The 22,094-nt window shown below is 41.7% G+C and overlaps 3 protein-coding genes across 6 annotated transcripts in view; 1 reads left to right on the top strand and 2 right to left on the bottom strand.

Moving 5' to 3' along the window:
• Positions 1–1,427, top strand: part of slc2a10 (solute carrier family 2 member 10) — a 13,987-nt gene extending 12,560 nt beyond the window's left edge. For both annotated transcript variants that reach the window (XM_008305412.1, XM_008305411.1), the window contains 2 exons: positions 13–148; positions 942–1,427. In XM_008305412.1, coding sequence (XP_008303634.1) covers positions 13–148; positions 942–1,038 — 233 coding nt within the window. In that variant the 3' untranslated portion in view covers positions 1,039–1,427. The remainder of the gene's footprint in view (positions 1–12; positions 149–941) is intronic.
• A 1,090-nt stretch (positions 1,428–2,517) lies between these two features.
• Positions 2,518–14,860, bottom strand: csnk2a4 (casein kinase 2, alpha 4 polypeptide). 2 transcript variants are annotated; one of them, XR_521191.1, is made up of 14 exons: positions 14,741–14,860; positions 11,334–11,632; positions 11,129–11,240; positions 10,914–11,015; positions 9,263–9,313; positions 8,901–8,960; positions 8,516–8,599; positions 8,157–8,267; positions 7,427–7,528; positions 6,789–6,889; positions 5,495–5,643; positions 5,311–5,400; positions 3,714–4,208; positions 2,518–3,658 (listed from the first exon to the last, which is right to left on the bottom strand). XR_521191.1 is itself a non-coding variant. In XM_008305413.1 (13 exons), exons 2-13 carry the CDS (start codon positions 11,432–11,434, stop codon positions 4,090–4,092), a joined length of 1,182 nt encoding a protein of 393 aa, XP_008303635.1. In that variant the 5' UTR covers positions 11,435–11,632; positions 14,741–14,860; the 3' UTR covers positions 2,518–4,089. The 2 variants fall into 2 exon arrangements, 1 of the variants encoding a protein (XP_008303635.1); XM_008305413.1 differs by having other exon boundaries at positions 2,518–4,208.
• Positions 14,861–15,946: 1,086 nt separating this feature from the next.
• On the bottom strand, positions 15,947–21,762 carry LOC103375200 (uncharacterized). 2 transcript variants are annotated; one of them, XM_008305414.1, is made up of 11 exons: positions 21,611–21,762; positions 21,266–21,482; positions 20,902–21,178; positions 20,633–20,813; positions 18,442–18,518; positions 18,164–18,344; positions 17,810–18,058; positions 17,538–17,709; positions 17,217–17,365; positions 16,907–17,006; positions 15,947–16,320 (listed from the first exon to the last, which is right to left on the bottom strand). In XM_008305414.1, the coding sequence occupies exons 1-11, from the start codon at positions 21,669–21,671 to the stop codon at positions 16,227–16,229; spliced, it is 1,758 nt and encodes a 585-aa protein (XP_008303636.1). In that variant the 5' UTR covers positions 21,672–21,762; the 3' UTR covers positions 15,947–16,226. The 2 variants fall into 2 exon arrangements, with proteins under 2 accessions (XP_008303636.1, XP_008303637.1); XM_008305415.1 differs by having other exon boundaries at positions 16,240–16,320; positions 16,862–17,006.
• Between the last annotated feature and the right edge of the window lie 332 nt (positions 21,763–22,094).

The raw sequence follows: 22,094 nt of genomic DNA on the forward strand, positions 1-22,094 counted from the left end.
TTTGTTCCACAGATGCGATCGGCCTGTCGGGGGTTTTCCTCGTGTACGGACTGACCGCTGTGGCAGCTGCTGTGTTCTTCTACTTCATGCTACCAGAAACCAAAGGGAAGAGTCTGGAGGACATAGACAAGGAGCTCCGTGTGAACAGGTGCAGCTGAGCACAAAACAATACATAAGCATGCAAAGCTCTGATTTATGGTGAATTTTATTTGACCAATAAGTTTCTTTTCGCTGGAAATTACATGAATGTTTTAGAAAAGGCAGAAAGTATTTCACTGTTTCTGGGGTTATTTTGAAGCATTTTATTTGGTGTTTGTCGTGAGATTTTGCTACGAGAACGGCTCAGATTCATCAGGATGGTCTTGATGATGATCCTTGGATTCGACCTGGTTTCTCGTACTGCCAGTGCAGGGATCAATTTTTTCTATCTTTGAGATTTTTCTCACTGTTTCTTCACTCCTTGTACTTTCTGATGTTTTGTACTGTGGCCACTGGCACTTGAGAACTTTTGGACATAACTTTATCCAATTCTCTATCCCCATGATGAGCAGCTCACTAAGCTTTTCAGTTTTAGGTATGACTCAAGAACTAACGTAACATCTGTTCTCTTCATAACGTAGAGGAATGCTGTAGAATACAATAGAAAGTACAAGGACAAGAATTTAAGACAGTTTTGCAGACGTTTGTACTAAAAATGTAAAAGAAATAATGCAGAAATAGTTCAAATTTCTTATCAGCACCTCGAACTAGTATCTTTATCTCTCTTACTGTCTTTTGTCGTTAGTTTATGTCATTTCCAACCAAAAGAAATTCATTGCTTGATTTAAAAAAACACTAAAAATAAGAATAATTTTGGACCTTCCTGTTGGATCTGCAGTGCCTTCGTCTGATGAATCCTGTGTGGTTCCACTGAGAAAATGACACGTGATCTTGTTTTGCAGGTTTTACTACAGCGAGGAGTGCTGTGGCTTCATCAGCCGCAGAAACAGGTCGCCTCGGTACCAGAGGGTCCGCTGCCAGTGTAGCACCTCTGGGTGACGGCTAAAGAAACTACCAGAGAAAGAAATACATCACTGGAGGTCATGAAGGTCAAAGAATGATCATCAACGCATCGCGTTTTCTTCTGTGAGCTTGATTATGTAGATCTGTGTGCTGCAACTTCAGAAACGTGTTTTTGATTTTGTTCTGATAATTCGGTGTGTTGGCTTTATATTCACTGTGTATTTATTTACTCGTCTGAACATCGCGCTGTGATGGATTGTCATTTAAAGCCGTTTATAATCACAACAGCAGACTTTTTGTCTGGACATAGTCAGAAAAGCACAAAAGGTGTAATTAATGCCAATAAAAACTGCATCACAATCAGCTGAGGAAGTTCTGGTGTTTTGCGTTTGTGGCTACAGAAAATAAAAGTATTTGAACGATAACATTGTTTAACTCTGCAACAAAAGAGGATGTGGATTTTTGTCATAGCATCAGGATGATGCCCAGCATGAACCACACTGATTTCAGCATCTGTTTAAAAAAAAAAAAAAAAAAAGCCTTCAAAATTGTGGACCGAGCGTCTTATAACCCATAAAATTGATGGCAAAACAAGATCTTTTGAGTTTTAAATGACATGACAGCTTCAGTTGCGATAATTTCTTGTTTCTAATCTGCATGACCCAGTTTATCTTCCCATTAATTTCATTGGATTTTACACACAGACCCAGAAAACAAACGTATGTGTGACTAAGTTGGTAATTTGACTAAATCCTCCATGTGTACAGAATACAAGTATTTGAACAGTAATGCTGAAGTGCTCCAACAGATAAAACTTGACATTGGGTGATGTCCCTGAGTTTCAGACTTCAGGTTGTCACAGACTGCAAAAGTATTAAAAATAATCCGTATAACAACATTTGTTTGTTCAGTTACTAAACAGCCTGTGGACATAAAATTTAAAAAATTGGCTCCAGCTCAGAGGCTATTAATAATATTTTTGTTAAACCCCTTGAAACAAAGTTAAATGTCTCCACCTCAATCGAATCTTGTTCAATTTCAAATTTACTGCGAGGAGTAAAAATTGTGTCCCTGATGTGGACCATAGATTTAACAAATAAAACAATAAAGGTCTGTCCACTAACTGAAAGGTTGGTGGTTCAGTCTTCTGGGTTTCAATCCTTCAGATGAGATTTTAGAGGAATTTTAAAATTTTCCTAATTATACCCAAATTTAAGAAAAAGGACAAAAATCTCATTTATGTTTAGAAAATCCCAGAAAGGCCCAGTGGGCTTAAAAATAAAAAAATTAAAAGTGACTGTGGAAGATATTTGTTGAAACCTACAAACACACTCACATAAACACTGTGTTGCCTTTTTATAATTTCAGGACTTGTTCAAACTCCAAAATCATCCTTTAAACTGTAGAATTATTGTTTTAAACATTACTTGAGTTGTACGTGCAGCCTGTGAGGACATCCTGTGTCTGTGAGGACTGTGGTCTGTGTGAACATGGCAGACATAAATCAGTCAGATGTACCTGATAAATAAAACACGTGTTTATTTACACAAATATTTTCAAATACTAGTCTTCTACATAAGGACATAAAAATATATACAGTGATGTAGGGACTCAAACTGCTTCGTTCTCAGGTCAATGTATACATGTCGTGATTTATTTGCATTTTTCAGGTTTTGAAATGAAAAAAAAAAAAGAAAAAAAAAAGAAAAAAGATGCATATGTACAGCAGGGTCTAAAACTTACACTTTCAAACTCTGGCACTAAAACACTGGGGAAAACTCTACCCTTCAAGTGCTATTGAACTTCACCGCTTCCCTCAACATGAAAGACAAAGTGTAGAACTCCTCCGAAAGCTGACCGGTGTCACGACAGAACGGGAGTGAACCTTCCTCCGACTCTAACAGTCACCTGCAGATAATTATTGTGTCGTGTTGTCACCTTATTCACTGTCGACCTGTATTACAGCATCTCTGTGAGTAACTCCCACAAAATAAAACTAGGTTTGGTCAGTCTCTTTTTCCAACCAACTGAGTAAACTTTGGTTATGTCTTGAAGTAATTCAAGAAAAGCCACTTGAAGTAATTCAAGGAACTGGAAAGCAGCACGTTTGAGAAACCATGTCACTGAGAACCTGAATGAACCTTACCTGGCTTCTTAAGAGATCATAGCACAACTAGAGTTGATCGAACAACTTGATGGTGGTGGAACCTTTTTTCCAACAGTCCAGAAACGTTTCGATCGGAACACAAATTAATGACGGACGACGTGACGAGGGCGGGGAGGGGGAGGGCAGGGGGGAGGGGGGGGGTGGCATATAAAAAGAAGACTGGTGATCTGGTTTGGTAAGAAAGGCAAGACAAAACTACTCAGGCAGAGAAAGTGTTGAAGTGTCATTGTGTTCACATACAGCTGGAGCACAGAACAGCACCAAACACTTCCAAAACGCTGTGATCTGGAGGGTGTTCAGACTCATCTGGGGAGGTAAATTAAGTGTTCTCATCAGGTCTTGTTTTTGACGATGCTGCAGTAGTAAACTATACAGGATGTGCTCCTCTTGGTCCTGATGGCCAACATCTCTTTCTTTAACCTTCTGCTGATGTTCTTATTGACCAGTGCCTTCTCAATCCAAATTAACACACACACACACACACACACACTGGGAGGTGGAGGCTTTTGAGACCCCCGTGGATTACACTTGCTCTCGGACTCACCACACACACACACAAACATACACCCCTTTGTATTCACTACAGCTTGTGGGGGGAAAATGTAAAGGATATCTGTATATTTCAGTTACACAGAACATTCATCTCAGATGTCAGGTTAACACGTTCATTCAAGGCTGAAACGGAACGGAGGGAGTGGGGGGAACACATCTTTCTTTTCTTAAGACGATGGCGGCCTCCAGCTCGGAGGCTGGCGAGTCGCTGTCACACTGAGTTAGGTTGGATGTGGTGAGGGGCTGGCAGAGTGGCACCTGTCGACCCACCCCCCTCCCCCCCTCCCCCGTCCAGCCCGGGTGGTGGTAGAGGTGAGAGAGATCGAGGAGAGGGGGGAGGGGGCCGAGTGTGGATTGGGGCGGGGGTGTCACTGCGGGGCGCCGGCAGCAGCGGGCACCGGGGTGCTCAGGGCGTTGGTGGCAGCAGACAGAACCGGTGAGCCGGTGAGAGGGCCCAGGGCAGTGGAGGCTGGCAAGGCAGAGATACCTGGAAGAGAGCCAGCAGGGACCGTCAGAAAACTAGCATCACTTCATCCACCCCACTGTTAGCAGACCATAACATCAGCATGAGTTCCACCAGAGCAGATATCAAAGACTGAGAACTTTCCTAACCTCAGTTCAGACAAAGTAAAAGTCCCGATTCGTTGCCCTGAACACAGCTAGCGGAAGATCTGACTCCAGCCTCAACAACATAGCGACTTGAAGAGTCACTCCAGCTTAAGTCTGGTCTACTCTGACCACTAAAGACCAACACCTACATTTAAATTTATCCACTGGAGTGTGTATGATCAAAGCTGGATCAGGAAGCAGCAGAAAGACCTGTTGTGATATTTAAAAGAACAACAGCTTCAAAGATCATCTGTTTAAACGGTGACAATATCTGGAGCTGCAAAGATTAGCTGATTATTAGACTAACAGAAAATTCATCTGCAGCTGTTTTGCTGATCAGAAACCAGGATGCTTCAAAAGGTTCTGGGCCTCTCTAAGAAACAAGGGGCACAGGTCCTGTTTAGGGGCATAACTGATAGTATAAAGCCTTATATCACTGCACACTAAAACACAAACATTTACAACAAATCACTGACGTGCTGTTGCTCCAGGACGATGCGTCTGTCCACACAGCACAGGTGGTGGTCAGTACAGGTATTTTTCTTTAAAAAACTAAATATAACAAATACAAGGGCACTTATATGACTGTGAACAGAGATATATTCTTTATAGTTTATAGTTGAGCCGATGTGTTTCCAGGTGAGGCTGAGAACTTTGTTAAAGAAAACTCAAAATGTCCATCGTCAGTCCTTTAACAACCACTTGCTGCTTCTACTTCTCAAATATGAGGATTTTATGCTTTTCTGTCTATTACGAAACAATAAACAAAACAGATTTGGGTTTTCAAAATAAGTTTTACATTAATGCTAAAGATTAATTAAATTGCAAGTTGGGAGAGGACAATGTTTACATGAGGAGGATTAATAGACAAACTTATGAACATAAAGGAGCAAATGATTAATAGAGGAACACATAAATGAGTGGTGTGGCTGCTGAAGTTGAACTGTGGGGCAGAGTACCAGCTTTATGTGTGTTCTCACCAGTGATCATGTTGGCTGTACTAACAGCTGGGTTCCCACTGGGCAGGTTGGCTGATCCAGCCACACGAGACTGATCTTTCACAATCGGGACTGCAGGAGAAACAAAAATAAATAAGTCACTCATGTGTTCATGGTCATTACTTTTACCAGTTGAGAAAAAAACAAACGCTGATGGGGGGCTTACAGAAGTAAGGGTGATCCATGGCCTCGCGGGCGGTCAGTCGGGCCTGGTGGTCGTAGCGCAGCAACTTGTCCAGGAAGTCCAGAGCCTCGGGGCTGACCAGGTGCTGGTTCTCACTGTGGACAAAGCGCTCCCATCGCTTACGAGAATGCCTGTGGACAGGAAATAAATATGCTTTAAAGCTTACTTCTGACATCGATGTACACTGGAGGAAGGGACGTCTCGTAGAAAGACAGGTGATCAAACCAACAGCAGCAGGCCATAAACATACATGACGCTTATCATGGAACATGAATCAACTCCAGCTGTTTACACTGAAATCATTTTAACCACCTTTATGTTGTGGCTTCACAGAGCGTCTGCTGCATCACTACACATTCACCATAATGAATGAAGGTGGCAACACCAGGCACAAGAGCAGAGTGCAAGAGGTGCACATGCAGCGCAAATGTAAAAACAGACCAGTCTTATATTTCTTCTTCTTCTTCTTTGTGTACCCAAGATGTAAACAGCCCTTTTACACAGATGAGTCATAAAGCAAAACTACCGGTACACAGAAGGGACAACTACGTATCAACAGGGAATCCACTCTGAGGTCTTGATCACCCTGTCAGCATTTGTTTGTCAGTATCAGCTGACGGTTTCTTACCAACTTCATTGGCTCCAGAGTCTCACATAATCTGTAGATGTTAATTTAGCCACCGTACACAACCACAGTGAAGAAGTTCCAAGTTTCACAGCTCTCTGCTAGTTCTACAGACATAACTAACCAGAAGTGTTTCACAGCCCCACACCACATATACATTGCAGGTGTAGCCAGTAAAAAGATAAATTTTGCAGTAGGGATAGACCAAAATGGTTTCAAACACAGCCTTGCTTATTAACAGGAGCTGCTTTATTCTGCAGACACACTCAGCTGTGTGTAAAGTTTAGCTATCAGCGACTGGCTTCATCCGTGTTGTGTAACGGCCAATCAGATAATGCTGTGGGTGGGACACTGCTCAAGACCACAGAGTGACTACAGACAGAGAGAGCCATGTGAATCAGAGCTGAAAGAGTGCATTTAATGTCTTTAGTGATATATTTTTGAAAAAGTCAAATATCAGCCTTGATCCCTTTTCTTCGGTGCATCCACTCCATGAAGGGCTCACATACATTATGTGTTCCATGTACTTAAAGTGTATGTTTTACTGTTGAATGTATAGTTTTAAATCCAACAGAAGGTTATTAACAGAATAAAAGCAGGCAGAACCAAGACACCAGCATCCTCATCACACGGAGCAGGAGCAGCTCTTACCGTCCCAGAATGTCATTAAAGCGAGGTTCCAGCTCGATGTTGTATTTGTCGATGTAGTCGTAGAGGTCTTCTGTCCCCAGAACCTTGGCTATTCTCACCAACTGCAGGAGAACAAGCATGGAACAGTCTGTCACAGCACCGTCAGAAAGACTTTAGCCCCTTACAGACGTAGACATACACCGAGTTTCAGGTGGATGGATGCCACACACAAGGTTTAACTAGAGGCCAAGTCACAGCGTGCCTCTGGAGCTGCTTAGTTTGTACCTTTGCATGCTTTACCTCTGCATCTATTGTGAAGTTGGAAAACGCAGGCTTCTTTAAATAATCAGTGTTTGTGTTCTGGGTATTATCGAGTAATCCACATTCATTAGTAATTATAAAAAAAATTAAAACTGTGTTTTTGTTTGAAAACCAAAAACAGAAAAACCTTTTCAGCTGTCAAAATCTAAATATGAAAACACAACCATATACAGTCAATTTTTATTTCAGGCAAGTACTTCTATAGTTTTTCCAAATTAAAAGTCATGTGGCTTGGCTGCTGTTTCCAAAAGAACAGAGAAAACTGAAGCTCAACTTTTGGTTTTTCCTTTCTCCTTTGAGACAGACTAACACTAACAACAGCCCTGCGTGTTGTTTACCTGATCATAGTTGTCATGACCGTGGAAGAAGGGCTCCTTTCTGAAGATCATGCTCGCCAGCATACAGCCCAAACTCCACATATCAAGACTGTAGTCATACATCTGAAACACACACAGCGGATAAGTCAAACAGAACACACACAGGATGAAAGTAGAGAAACGTCCTAAAGATGCAACTCACTCACTAAACAGTACGCATTTATAAACTGTGTAAACGCTGCCGTTCTTCGGCGGATCTTGTTAGACCCAACAACTAAAACGAGGGCCACTCAGCGTACTACAGAGAACACCAAATGTCTGTAGCTGGCATTCATCAAATAAAGGTTAATATAACCCTGCACTTCCAATACACTGCCACAGTTTCACCATTTCCACCAGACATTTATAAACAGCTGATAACCTGAGTAGGATACCTTGAACCTGCTGAATCATGAGATGCACAGGTCGGGACCCGGGAATGTTATTAATACAAAAAGGTTGTTTTTTTTAATTCAGTAAAGGCAGCTGTATTTCAACAGTTACATTAACACCAGTAAGAAGCACTGGCTCAATTCAAACGACATTTATTAAAAGGTGGAACAACATCAGCACGATTGTTAAAACTGTACTGGGTTCCATGAAAGATATTCACACACTTAATTCTGACGTGCAGGGTCTCAGACTACATGTGACAGAAAACCAAGACAAAAAAACAACAACAACAACAAATCACACTCCACTCCAGCTGTACCTGATAGTCCACCAAGAGCTCAGGCCCTTTAAAGTAGCGCGAGGCCACTCTGACGTTGTACTCCTGTCCCGGGTGGTAAAACTCAGCCAGGCCCCAGTCAATAAGGCGCAACTTAAGACAAAGAAAATAAGCAGTTAGGATCTAAAAACAGAACATGCAGACATTTTTCTCACACCTTAGTTAAATGACGTTTACTTGTTGTTAATGAATGACTGAGTTCAACCACAGAATGTTGAACAAGAACAGAAGGAAACAAGTAGAGACACAAGACCCAAACAGAAAACTACGCAACAACAATTACGATAAAACCCTCATTAATAGTTTGACCAGAAGCTAAGGTTGTGTTTTTTTTCACTCACCTTGCGGTGCTCATGATCAATCATCACGTTATGTGGCTTTACATCTCTATGCATGATCCCCATGCTGTGACAGTAATCCAGGGCCTGCAGACAAGGTCATCTTTGTTACTTATTGCTCAAAGTTTGTCTTCCCAGAAATGTCAAAACAGCAGCAGATAAAAATAAATTATAATCCGTCTATGCAACACACGTAATGTTTAATGCCAAAACAGCGTCCTGTGTAGGACTGTGTAAATACCCAGGCATGTTCAAAATCCAATTTAAATAAAAGAACTATTTCCTAGGGAAGTCAGTCTTGTTTAAAGACTTCATACTTCCCCGTTTCAGGATATTTAACAGGTTACATATTACAAAGCGTGCAGCAGCTGGACCACAGAGGACTCACCTTGAGGATCTCATACATGTAGAACCGGATGTCATAGTCGGTCAGGGTCTGGTACAGTTGCTGGAGACAAAAACAGAAAGTGTCACTAGGTGTTCTGCAGCGATGTCCAACAGCAAGCAGAAAGTCAACACTACAGCAGACAGACATTATAGTATTTTTTCTCTTTAGGACTGTGCCAGTGATTGAGGATAGAACCAGAAGACGGTTGACTTTCTGGCACCGAAGACATAGCACTGGACTTTAATATTCCTCCATCACATACACACACGTGTACTGGAAAACATCGAGTATGCCAAGAAAGGAGGCTTCCAAACACTTACACAACAGCATTTTATTGAGTAAAAACCATGTTCAGTTCCTACCTTGAAGTCTGTGTTGTTAACATGTTCAAAGACCAAGGCAGGTGTCCGGGACTGAAAAATAAAAGGGTGTGTATTTGATGTACTGAAGCTGCAAACAGAAATATCTACTAAAAAAACACACAGTCGGATCCACCTATTTGTTCCAAACAGCAACACTATAGTAAGCTGAGGCACTACAGGAATCTGTGCTGATATTACGGGCAGACACACTGTGAGGAACACTATGGACGAGTCCCAGCATGTTTAACTCCATTCATTCCCAGGTGAGCAACTAGCAGAAGAATGGCCAACAGACCACAGTTGTCAACAACCAAATTAAATGTCAACACACTTACTTGATGCCTACAACATGAATTGAGCTGCAACTTACCCGTCAACTTTCACTATTTATCTATCAACTGTTCTATACTGTATTAATCAGCCTTTAAAATCAAAAGTTCCAGAGTGTAAGTGAGTCCTAAAGCTGCATCATGTGAACAATGAAAGGCTATTTTATTTGCAATGATGAAAACAGGAAAAAAAACAAAAAAACAAGTCGACTTGACTTGTCGGTCATCAACACTCAGACGTGTGTCTTACATCAGGTGACAAATCTACTAATCAGGGATAACTGGCAAGGGTGGTTCCTAAAACAGGGCTCTCCCCAGGACTGTGATGCAAGTAGGGAAAGGAGCAAATACAAAGGATAGAACTAACGATTATTATAATTATGTCCAAGTCCGTTCACTAGTTCCTTCAACTTATGGTTTCATGCAAAAATGACCAAGAATCTGAAAGTGAACAAGAGTCACTCAGTTACTGACTGTTTCCTTTTAAAGCAAAAATAAATAACCATCTAATAATCAGTCAAATCTGTCTCCTTTTCTGAGCCTGCATGGCTCTTTTTCTATTACTTTACTGAGTCATTCAAACACGAGTGAAGCAGGAGTATAAACAAGTTTTTTGTTGTTTTGTTTTTAGATCTATCACTCGTCTAGTCTGCCTAATGTTTCCTAAAATGTGTTGAAAACTCAAACAGGAAAGCACACAAAGAACTTTCAGGTCCTGAGTTAAGTTCCTCTGGTTCAACACATTCCTGAAGTTTGCTGATTAACAAGAGACATTATCTCTGCTGGGCTGCTCTTGATAAGCACGAAGCAAATATGTACTGGATATATTCTATTAAAACAATCTGCTGCTGACCTGAGTCTGCTAAATCCTGATAATTGTGACAATGTTCTTACTTTTACAGTCTTAAAGCATATCACTAGCTTGGAAAAGCAACTTCATTTTCAGCCCAGTGTCGACTATTTACAGGACTACAAAGGCACAGCTGCATTGCGTTGTTTCATTCTTTGGAGAGAGCCCTGACACTACATATTAATACCGCATAAGTGCTTACATTCATCTATCTAGCCATAGTTGGGTAAGTACTTACAGACACATATCTCCCAAGCCCAAGTGAAACCGATAAGCTGCCACAGATCGTAGGCTCACCACGCTATTGGTACAGTTGTGATATTTAGGAATTACAAACTACAGCTCATCTTTTTTTAGAAAAAAGTAAATCATATCATCAGGAAACACCAACAACATATAACTAAAATATAGCTCCTGGTGCACTCATGACCAAAGAATAAAATGTTCCTGCATATCAATGTATGATACTTACAACAGGGTCTTTGACAATATCGATGAGTGAGATTATGTTCGGACCGCCGCGAAGGTTTTCCAAAATCTTGATCTCACGCTTGATTTTCTTTTTCTTCACGGGCTAAATGGAAAATAACAAAACAGACTTAGTCGAATGGGATTAAAAACAGGACATATAATCTTTGAATTAAATGTACAGCCCAGATCTAGGGTTCTGTCTTTGTATAGATTTACCTTGAGTATCTTCACCACCACCTTCTCATTATTGGTAATGTTGATTGCCTCAAAGACTTCACTATACTTGCCACGCCCTAACTTCCGCACCAACTGAAAATCGTCCTGGTTCCTGTAAAGACAAATCCCAACCAAACATCAGCTGGCTTAAAAATTTACCAGGCAGCTTGCTAAAAATCTTGTGTGAGAGTCAACAGGTACTTACCCCCATTCAACCACATGGGACTCATAGTCCCAGTACTCCCTTGGCCGGTGAGTGTTGACCTCGGTGTACACTCTGGCCCGGCTCGGCACGGGTCCTGACATGTCCGACAGCTTGGCAGGGATAATGAGGAGGTCTTACTGCAGTGGAGGATGCTTGGAGTCCGGGGACGATGGGTAGAAGGGAGGGAGGAAGAGGAGGGAAGGTAAGGGGTGAGGGGGTTGATCCCAACAGGGAAAGGGGTTTGGGGGAGGCTTTGCCTGAGGACGGGGGGAGGGGCCACCAGGGGCACGGTGGGATAGCTGTTAAAACAAACAAACAAACAAACAAAAACAATGGGACAGAAAATTAATATTTAGAGAAACTGAAATCCTGATTCACACTTCAGCATCACAGTGTTGCAGTCTCTACATTACAATCATCCACAATATCTGCAGCAGTATGAAACAGAAAAAAGCCGCAGATCCTCACACCAGTGAATGTTTGGGACTTGTCTCTTAATTATGTGACTCATTACATTTACTCTTCATATGACAGCAAAACCATTTGTTGACAGTGAAAACAACACTGAGGTGGCACACAGCATAGAGCTGAACAATGTGGGGAAAATATCCAATAGCAGTTTTTCTGAAAGATACTGGGATTTGATTTGTGGTACTTTTTTTTCTTCAAATCTTCTCTTACACACTGAGTAAGAGAAGTAAAACACGTGGGGGAGCATTATTATAAAAGATGCCATCAAAAGGTTGACTCTTGCACAAGGAGAACGGTATGAATTTGTCACACAAAGCATGAGGTGTGGCTCCTAAGCTATGAGAGAGGGGGCTAATGACAGCTGACAGTTGCATTCCTGAGCCATACGCTGAACAATGGGCATACACAACTCCTGATAGTATTAGAATTAAATTAAATTGAATTTCAGCTGTAGTCTCATTACTTATTATCCACACCTTCTACATCCTAAATTGCAGCCTTTCTGATTTGCTAATTCAACTGTCTCAACTTGCAATTTCAATCGATTACTTGTTCAGCTCTGCTCTAATATAGCACAAACGACTAGGTGGTTGATCAAGGGCCAGTACACTTCATCAGAAGTGCTTGCGAGTTGGTCAAATAGCTTTGGTCAAGAACTAAGATGGAGCATGAGGCTCAGACCTCACTGCCTACCTCTACCTGTGTGTGGTGGCTTTTACTGCACTATTGCAGGTCACACGTGCTGTCAACACAGACATCACTGGTGCAGCAGCAATGCTCCTGCCAGCCCAATAACTCCACATTGAGTTTGTGTTTGACAAACACAATTTTATAAAAGCCCTGTAAAACAAATTATGAGAGTTTGTCCACAGGAGCATTTTTGTAGTGGATGACAATGTGATTTTTTTCCCCCATGCCTGCAACATATTCTACAGATATAGATGTTGAAACTGCAGTGACAGGTGTAATGCTGCTGGTGTGATCAACAGATCTGTTCACCGTCTATTTTTATTGAGAACTGCATGCCTCACATGTGAAAAATAACCTCCACACCAAAACTGCAAATGAAACACCACCGCGAAGCTGGCGCTGCAGGTTTTCTATGTGAGATGCTCCACATTAATATGGGCACTGAAATGAAAAGCAACAAGTGCTGCAACTATCTGACACAGGTGTGGTTATCAGTCTTGCACGCGCCTTGGATCAACAGGTGGATTGTTGCAGCAAACTGGCGGTGCACTAGGGCAAAAACTACACTCTAACCTTCACCTGTAGTCATGAGCTTTGGGTAGTAACCTCACAGAAGTGGCTAAACTAGGTTTCCATGATGACAGACAGGTTATGGAGATCTGATATTCAGAGGGAACTTACAATGACCTGCTATTTAGCAGAATTGGAATCAGTTAAGGTGATTCGGGTATATGATGAGGACACCTCCCTCGTCCCGCATGTGGAGGTATTCAAGATGCTAAATTTAGAACCCATTTGCAATCTATTTTCCATCTGCCAAACCTAACAAGAGCAACACACAATCCAACAAAACCCACCATCTCCATTTTCCATATACTTGCTAACCAAAACTTGCTGCCTCATTTGCTAACTTACAACCAGTCCATTTTTGGCCAAATCCACAACCACAGTAAGGATTGAGTGAATGGGTTTTCCAGGGCCAATAGAAAAAAAAAAGTGCAATCAAGGCCATAACTAATATCTGAAATCTGGTATACATATGCAGTAAAAACAAAAATCTTGCCACAAATTCAAACACCACAAACTCCAACAAAAAGACAAGTGGAAATATTTTGTTAAGTTAAATTTTTTAAATGACGATTATCAGATCCAACAATCCATCAGCCTCCTAAAGCAAACGCATAAGCACATGGCACCAAATCCATCATACAATTCCTGTAATTTATAGATTTTTCTGTTTCTACTATCAGACGGTGACAGCTCTGGTGAATACTAAAACACAGACGAATTGGCTTCTGCTCAGGATAGGGCTGTAACTAATAATTATGTTTATTATTATATATCCTCAGTTACCTGCATTCATGAGTTATTGCAGGACTTCTGCAACAGCTAGCATCAATCTTAGCAAATGCACCTTTTAAATTGGCAACTGAGTGTAAATCTCTACCAGGATTGTCCTGAATTATTGGCAGAAGACAACATAGATGCACAAATGCACGACTTAATAAGACACTGACAAACCACTGGTGAGACAGCAAAGTAAAATCTGTGGCTACTCAACGTTAGCCAACAGAATCCCCACATCGATTAAATGCTGGGGTATTGATATCGACTGGTGTGGCCGTTTCTCCGAGGTCCTTCTCATTAGCCTGGAAAGGCCGATGCAAATTTTATGAATATGGGAAAGTTAACGTTAATAATAGAAGACCTGACCGTATAGCATCAACACCTTTTTCCGGACCGACCGGATCAGCTCCTCCGTTCGGCGTTAATCTAGCTAACTTTAGCTAACTGGAGCAATTAGCGCTGAATTGAACGAAACCTTAAGTTTAACTAAAGGCTCATTGCATCGAAAAGCACATTAATTAACATAAAGGTTAAGTGGATCAGTTAGACTGTCGTTCGGATGCAACTGGGTTACGTACTCAGTCGGATTCATGCGACATTCGTAACGTTATGGCGACAGACGCATTGAATTTAGGGATTTATAATATGTTGGCAGATTTGGTTTAAGCCGTGGATACAGTAGCTACAATTTCCGACGGCTAAAGCAGTGGCTCCAGTCCGCCAAATCAGCGGGGCTTATAGCTTTCGGTGTGAGCAGAAGGTGTCGGTAACTTCTCGGCTCTCGGCGGGCCCTAGCTGCTAGCCTGCTAACCTTAGCCGTGCTAACGTTAGCGCTCGCCAGTTTCCACTGCAAAGGTGGAGTTTATCAACGGCGGTGAAGAAACGGGACCGATATTTACCCCCTTGGATGATTCAACGACCGAAATGCTTCCCAATAAGCCAAGTTTCTTCAAGCCTACGGTCCTCGCCTCCCTCCGTCGCCGGTGTGCCTGTGCCAGTGTGTGATTTCTGCTGTATCAGAGACAATATGGCTGACCACCGACACCTACGTACCCGAGGACTGACACGGAGGCCGCCGAGGGACAATCTTCAATAAGTCGCAGACCGACTACACGAGTCACTGAATAGAGTAGAATAGAAGAGGTTCAGTCGTCGTCAAATGTATTCATACCCCTCCATTAAAGACAATGCAAAATTCCCAATAGTCACTCAAATAACTAGGAACTGAAAATAATAATAATAAAATAATTAGAATTTAATTATAATTTAGTGAAATAAGACATTGCTTTTCAACAACAACACTCTTTAAAACAAAAGAAAAGTAGAAAGTAATATATTAAGGAGGTAGTTATTGTGATGCTGAAGTGCAGTCGGGTGGTGTGTGTGTGTGTGTGTGTGTGTGTGTGTGTGTGTGTGTGTGTGTGTGCATACACCTTTATCTTCTTTACAATATGGAGCAGACTTTATAAAATAAAAGCAATTAATAACCCTGACTTTTAATCCTTTCACTTCTGGACTAAGGAACACATAAATATTGTTTTCAAGACATTAATTACTAAAAAGAAGACGTCTCCTACTTCACCATGAAGTCCGTTATCACAATCCTTACTACGAGTGTGTACTTTGAGCTGCTTATTGGACTTAGATGAGAAAACAAGTGCAATGTCACAAATGACGTTTGTACGTGTCTTCAGAGATAAACTGTCTGTCCATGTGTCCTCAAAAATAGTTTGTTAGTTTTGCAATTTGTGTCACTTGGTTGTATGTAACTTGATTTAATGCAAATTTGTTCCATTTTTAAATTTTTATTTTTTAATTCTCTCTGTCCATCACTCATTTCTGAATATAAAATAGATGGTGCTGGAACAGACGAGACTGTTGCTCTGCCTTCTGCTTTAAAATATTTCAAGTGCATTGTATTAGACTGAAACACTCCTCATACATTTTATTCAGTTCTTTAGGAGTCTTCACTACATACATGAGACAGGATTGCCATGGATCTAAACTGCAACTAAACCGTTGGTAGAGGTGTACAACCACAAGGCCATCATTGTAGTTTCCTCTATAACTACAAACATGAATTTCAAAACAATAAGTCAATCAACTCGGAAATATAAATTGTTTTATTTACAAGAGACAGAGAACACACTGCATTCATAGTTTTGAAACAGTCACAAACAAACGTTGCCAATGGATGAGGTAGTGTCGTGTTCCAGACGTCACGCAAAGTCCTTCACTGGATTCAGAAGAATGTTTGTACGACAGAAAATGCCATGCAGTGATCACTTCCTGTAATGATCGTGTCTTGTTTCCAGTTCACATCGTACAGGTATTTTGTATACCACAGTTTTTTCAGTTTCCATTGAGGATACCTGAGAGGTCAGGTCAGGCTCGCCATCCTGTCCGGTGTTGTTGGCCTGACGTACCTGGTGCTTCCTGAACCTGCTGCCTACTTTGTTGGGTTCCAGCCGCCCCTCGACTGAAACATGACACATGAACAAAAGTTTACATACACTTGTAAAGTACATGTATAACATGGCTGTTTTGAGCTTCCAATAATTCCGACAGTTCTTAATTTTCTGTGATGGAATGACTAAAACACATGCACCTTTGTCACAAAAAACAATCACAAATTTGGATTCTTTCATAGATTTATTACAGGTCTTCTGGTGTGTAGTGTATGGCTGAGTCTGTTTAAGTGTGATCAGAGGAGTCAGCAGCTGTAGTCAACTGTAATCACTCCCAGGAAGCTGAGACGCCATGCCACTGAGAAAATCTGTTTAACACAATTTTCTTTATCACCAAAACTGATAATTCAAGTTGCTGTATGTATATTTTTGACCCAGCAGATTTTTCAGAAGACATGTAATACATTTATGAAAGAACCAAAATGCAAAATAATTTTTTTGCAACCAAGATGCACGTGTTTCCATCATTCTATCAAAGAAAATTAAGAGTGAAGACTGTCATGATATACACAGTCTTTACAAGTGTATGTAAACTTTTGTTCACGACTATACCTGGCAGTGGTCTTATTCTATGAGGGTCTCTCAACCTGTGCCCACCTGTCCTCTGGTAGGGAGACTTTGTTGAGGTCCTCTGTGTATCTGGTTGGGTCCTCAAAAATTTTCTCAAAAAGAAGCTTCATCAGGTCACTGACATATTCTGCAAAATACGATATTGACATTTTATATATACTGTTGACTGATGCCACCAAAGTTAGACAAAAAAAACATGAAGTTTACAGTGACATTCCTCCTTTTTATATTTAAATTAGAATGAGTGTGCCAAAGCATCTTATAGTTAAATATGATGCCAAAATGGCTCTTTTACAGTCTACATTTCTAAACGTTGATCTATTTTTTTTCTACTTACGGAATGTAGGCTCTGTCTGCACAGGAGTTGCTATGCATTGTCCATTCTTGCAATGTGGGAACATTAGTCTGCAGACAGCTTTGCCCTCTAAAGTTGTCGACTGGTCTCGCTTTGCATTCTCGTTAAAATGCATGGCAGCCAAGTACAGCCTGGAAAAGAGTACAAGTCTGTTAACTTAATACAAAATTGACTATTTGTTTGAAAAGTTCCTCTCTTTGAAGTTAGAAAAAGGATGGACAATACCAATTTCTACCAATATCTGAAACATCCACCAGCTGCTGCAACAGGATGTTTAATGATATATATTCAAACATGTATTACCTGCACAGCCTCCCAACAGAAGACAAAACATCATTCTTTGGGGTGAAGCCTTCAGTGATGCTGTGGAAAGCCTCTAATGATGAAATTTGGTGGTCATGATTGAGTTTTTCCACATCACGGAGAATTCTTTTGTCCAACAGGAGTTTCTCCACTTTGCTCAGGGCCGTTGAACCTGTTAGACAAAATCAAAGTGGTACAAATGCTCATATTATTCCATATGAATATAATCCTATGAAGCAATTAGTATTAGACTAAAAACACTTGATACAAACCTGGTTGAAACCACTTGTTGGGGTCTCTGGAGACCCTGTCAGGATGAGCACACTTGGGAAACAGCGGATCATCATGCGTGTGGACGTTCTGAAGGTGGTTGACCAGAGACTTCCATTTTGCGACTTTCTCTGCTCCAGACTTTGAAGCTGTGGCCGTCCAGTACATGTGGTTTTTGATGCTAGGCAACCATTTGCGCACCACCAGACACTCCTTGTTCTTAGCCAGGTTTTCTAACTGTTTGGACAAATCTGACAAGACAGAAAGAAAAAAAATGGCACAACTTTGAACATGTTTACTTACAGTTTAATACGACATTCAAATTCTTTAAAAAAAAAAAAAATCATAGGAATTACCTTTCTCAAGGTGCCAAACGTCATAGTATTGGTCGACATTTCGCTCCTTCAGATATTTGTGCACCTGCGCATGGCGGTCAGTCACAATGTAATCCACATTTAAATGGTGTGCTTCCAGGAAATCTAGGCCTCTTCTGAGACCTTCTTTTTCCATGTGTGAGCTGCCACCAACCTCGTTGCTCTAGTGAGAAAAAGAATGACTTTCTCATACATGCATTACAAATAAAGTGCACAGAAGTCTTTCTTTCTGTCAAAAAAAAAAAAAAGTGGAGGTGTACCTGTACAAGCTGAACATCGATTATGTTGTTGCTCTTCAGGTGCATCAGGGTGTAGCTGCCGAATTTGGCGGAGTGTCCTTAAACACAGGAGAAGAATGTAAATAACAACATTGTAGACTTTTTGTGCAAAGCTAGGAGGCATCAGTTGGTGGTCTGTAGGACGACTTTGGAGACCAAGAAACAGAGGAGAGTGAAGACAGAGCCATGGATCTGTTGTGGAACGAGTTCAGGGAAGAAGTAAGATAGGCTCTGGGCAGAAGACGAAGAATGAGCATGTGAGTATATGAAGCAAGAGACAGTCAATGGGAGGACAAGGAGATTAGGTATAAGGTGAAGGGAGAGATGGTAAAGCCAAGGAAAAGGCATATGATCAGTTGTATGAGTGGTTGGACAGTGACAAAAAAGAAAAGTCTTGCTTGGCTGGACGGAGGAACTAAGCTGGGAACCAGTTCGGGTTATGAAGGATAAAGATGTAACATACTGACAAGCAAGGAGGCTGCGTTGAGAAGATGGAAGGAGCACTATGAGGGGCTGGTGAATGAAAAAAAAAAAATCAGAGAGAAGATAGCAAATTAGGAGGTTGAAAAGATGAAGTGAAGACAGTTATGAAGAAGACAAACAGCGTAAAGGCAGTTGATGACATATCTGTAGATTTTCTAATCTGACTGTTTCACACAATCTTCGAGATTTTCAGAAATGAGGGTGACGTGGCATGCAGAGCTGCAGTAGCTACAGAGGTATAAAGCTGAGCAGCTACAGCATGAAGTCATTGGGAAAGAGTAGTGGAAGAAAGGTGATGGTGAGCAAGCAGCATTTTGGTTTGTGCCAGGAAAGAGCACAACAAGTGTGATGTTTGCCTGCAGAGTGCTAAAAGAAAAAGCATAGACAAGGTCAGAAAGAGTTGCAAAAAAAAAGCACATGACAGAGTGCCAAGAGAGGGGGTGTGGTGCTGCATGAGGAAGTGGCACAGAAAAGTGGTGCAGGATTTGTCTGAAGGCAGTGGTGATGTGTGCAGTCGAGGTGACTGGTGGTTAAAGGTGGAGGAGGGATAACACGAGGGTCGGGTCTGAGCCCATTAATGGTGATGGACAGATTGACAGACATGATCAGGCAAGTCTGACTCACTGATTATCGGATGCTGGTATAAATCTGCTCATTTCAGTCTGCTTTGTCCTTTCCTGCTGTTATCTGTGTGTTACTGTTTCCATCACTGTCGGTGACAACCACCTCTGGTTAGCAACCCACCACACTGAAAACGTCAGGTCTAGATGAGGATTTTGGTCTTGCAGTAGGGCAGCCCCGCTAGTTTTTGTGGTGGATTATCCAACTTTAATCACAGTGCTGCTTCCCAGCATGCACCACAGCAATCCCACCCATCACTATTTTGAGCCGCAGCCATATTCTCCACTTAGCTCCGCTCGCAACGATGTGATTATGAACACTGTAATTAGTTTACAGAAATACAAAACAAGCCAGAGTTCTTTTTTTTTCCCCTCCTGTAGCTGAACAATAGCATGGTGCAGTCAGACCATTATGTTCTACTGAACGGGCAAAGCAAGGCTAGGATCAGACAAGAGCTTTCGTGGACTATGATGTTCACACAACCATACAGCTGCAGCAAGAGCAGGTTGAGGAGAGTTAGCAGAAGTGGAGGCATGTGGAGGGAAAGTCAGTAGGAGCAGTGAACTAGTGAAAATACAGGGTGTAGAACTGGATAAGTTTAAACACTACAAGAGGTGAAGAAGACAGTGCAGGCAGGCTGAAGAATGTCAGGAGTGATTTACGATAGAAAGATGCCAGCAAGAGTAAAAGAGATGGTTTATGAGATAGTAGGGAGATGGTACCTGTGACTAAAACACAGGAGGCAGACACAGGGGCAGCTGCTAAGATGCTAAACTTGTGCTGGAAGTGACGAGGACAGACGGGTGTAGGAAAGAGTGCATCAGAGGGACAGCTCAGGTTGAACAGGACAAAGTAAGACAGGAGAAAGTGAGTTGATTTGGAGGAGAAGTGCTGGGTTTACTGGTAGAAGGATGCTGAAGATGGAGCTGCCAGGCAAGTGGAAAAAAGGGCTGGAGGAGGACATGCAGGTGGGTGGTATGACACAAGAAGACAGGAAGAAAATGGAAACAAATAATCCAGAGCGCAGAAATAAATTCTATTTTCAACACATTGATGTTTGACTGGTCACCTGGTGAGTCTGCCCTCATATCTCCACCCACTGCGATTTTGTCCTTCTCCTCTTTCAGATGCTCAATCAGTGTCTGCTGATCCGTCTTCCATTTATGGTTAATTGCAGGTTCTAGAAACATCCGGGCATGCCTCCTGAAGGTGTCATACTGGAACATCCGGAGGTTCATGGCTTTGCAGATCTGACAGCATAGCAGGGCAAATGCTTTTAAATTATTTGCACAAAACGTAAACTCTACTTTGATGTGCACACTGCAGTGTCTCCAGTACCTTCTCCATCTGAATGAAGGACCCGCCGGTAAAATAAACAGCTGCAGACATCTGGAGGTTTCCAACCGGGGTGTTTTCTTTGATCGGTTGACTCTGCCATTTTCTGGTGTACTGGCAGTTGGGGCATCGCTGACTAAAGGACACAAAAGTGCCGAGGCTTCGCTGCTGCACCACACACTCCCACCTGCAAACTGGACAGGTCTGGAAGAGGTCTCTCAGACTGCTCTCAAACACAATGTACTTCGGATCAGTGTAATCACAAGCGGACTCCATCCCACTGTGGGGAAAAGGACAAAAAGAGTAATAACTCAGTGAAACAATTCATAACTACAGATGAAATGTTAAAACTTCAACGGGCAGTTACCTCATTTCAGAGTCACCCAGATCATTTGTGGAATCATGTGGATGAGAAAATGTTTCTTCATCTTCCTCCTCCTCCTGCAGTTCAAGACGAGGTCTCTTTGCTGGTCTGACACCTGGTGAAGGTGCAGAGGTCTTTCCAGGTGTGGAAGACAGTTTTAACCTTGTGTCTTGTTGGGGGTTCTCTGTGTCAACACTGCTGCAAAGTGTGACCTGTACACCTGGTTAGAAACAGAAAAAAATAAAGTTTTAAGATGACAACACAGTGATTTATCTTTATACACTTTAAGTTTCTAAACTAATATGATTTTTTTTTCTTTATCTCCATCCGCTTATATTCCAAACACACCTTTGCTTCTCACATGGTTTTTCAGCGTACTGTAGGACAGCTGCGTTCCAACAGAAACCATGTGATGGCAGAACTGCGTTGCAACGGAGACGGTAGGTAGAGGGTCGGTCTGGCATCCTGTGTGTCTGTAGTGGGTTGTGGGGGTCTGCTGGGATGAGCTCTAGTCGGAGAACGACAATAAAAAGAATTACTTCAACAGTAATGGTGTGTTTCATTGCCATTCAACTTGCTATGCATATAAAAAACAACAGTGGTGGATGGAACCTGAGTACATTTACTCACATACTGTACTTAGGAATACATTTGAGGTACTTGTATGTTATTTTTGTATTTCTATGTTGTGCAACTTTCTACTTCTACTCCACTCAGCACGGAGGCACTCCAACTGCTGGGGAGCTTTAGTGACAGTATATTAATGCAAAAACAGCATAACTAGGGCTGCACCATATTGGAAAAAAATCAGATCACACACACACACACTGGC

The sequence above is a fragment of the Stegastes partitus genome, unplaced genomic scaffold (genome assembly GCF_000690725.1).
Source record: "Stegastes partitus isolate 25-593 unplaced genomic scaffold, Stegastes_partitus-1.0.2 Scaffold2500, whole genome shotgun sequence".
NCBI lineage: Eukaryota > Metazoa > Chordata > Actinopteri > Pomacentridae > Stegastes > Stegastes partitus.

What these genes read in the sequence shown, in the direction of transcription:
- csnk2a4 (XM_008305413.1), bottom strand. Translation starts at nt 11,434, where the DNA reads ATGTCAGGACCCGTGCCGAGCCGGGCCAGAGTGTACACCGAGGTCAAC. An exon ending in ATATTGTCAAAGACCCTGTT is followed by an intron (nt 9,314 to 10,913) that starts GTAAGTATCATA and finishes TTTATTTTTCAG; the next exon opens with TCCCGGACACCTGCCTTGGT. An exon ending in TTAACAACACAGACTTCAAG is followed by an intron (nt 8,961 to 9,262) that starts GTAGGAACTGAA and finishes TTTTGTCTCCAG; the next exon opens with CAACTGTACCAGACCCTGAC.
- LOC103375200 (XM_008305414.1), bottom strand. Translation starts at nt 21,671, where the DNA reads ATGGTTTCTGTTGGAACGCAGCTGTCCTACAGTACGCTGAAAAACCAT. An exon ending in TCTGTTGGGAGGCTGTGCAG is followed by an intron (nt 17,366 to 17,537) that starts GTAATACATGTT and finishes ACTCTTTTCCAG; the next exon opens with GCTGTACTTGGCTGCCATGC. An exon ending in GTCTCCCTACCAGAGGACAG is followed by an intron (nt 16,321 to 16,906) that starts GTGGGCACAGGT and finishes GTCATGTTTCAG; the next exon opens with TCGAGGGGCGGCTGGAACCC.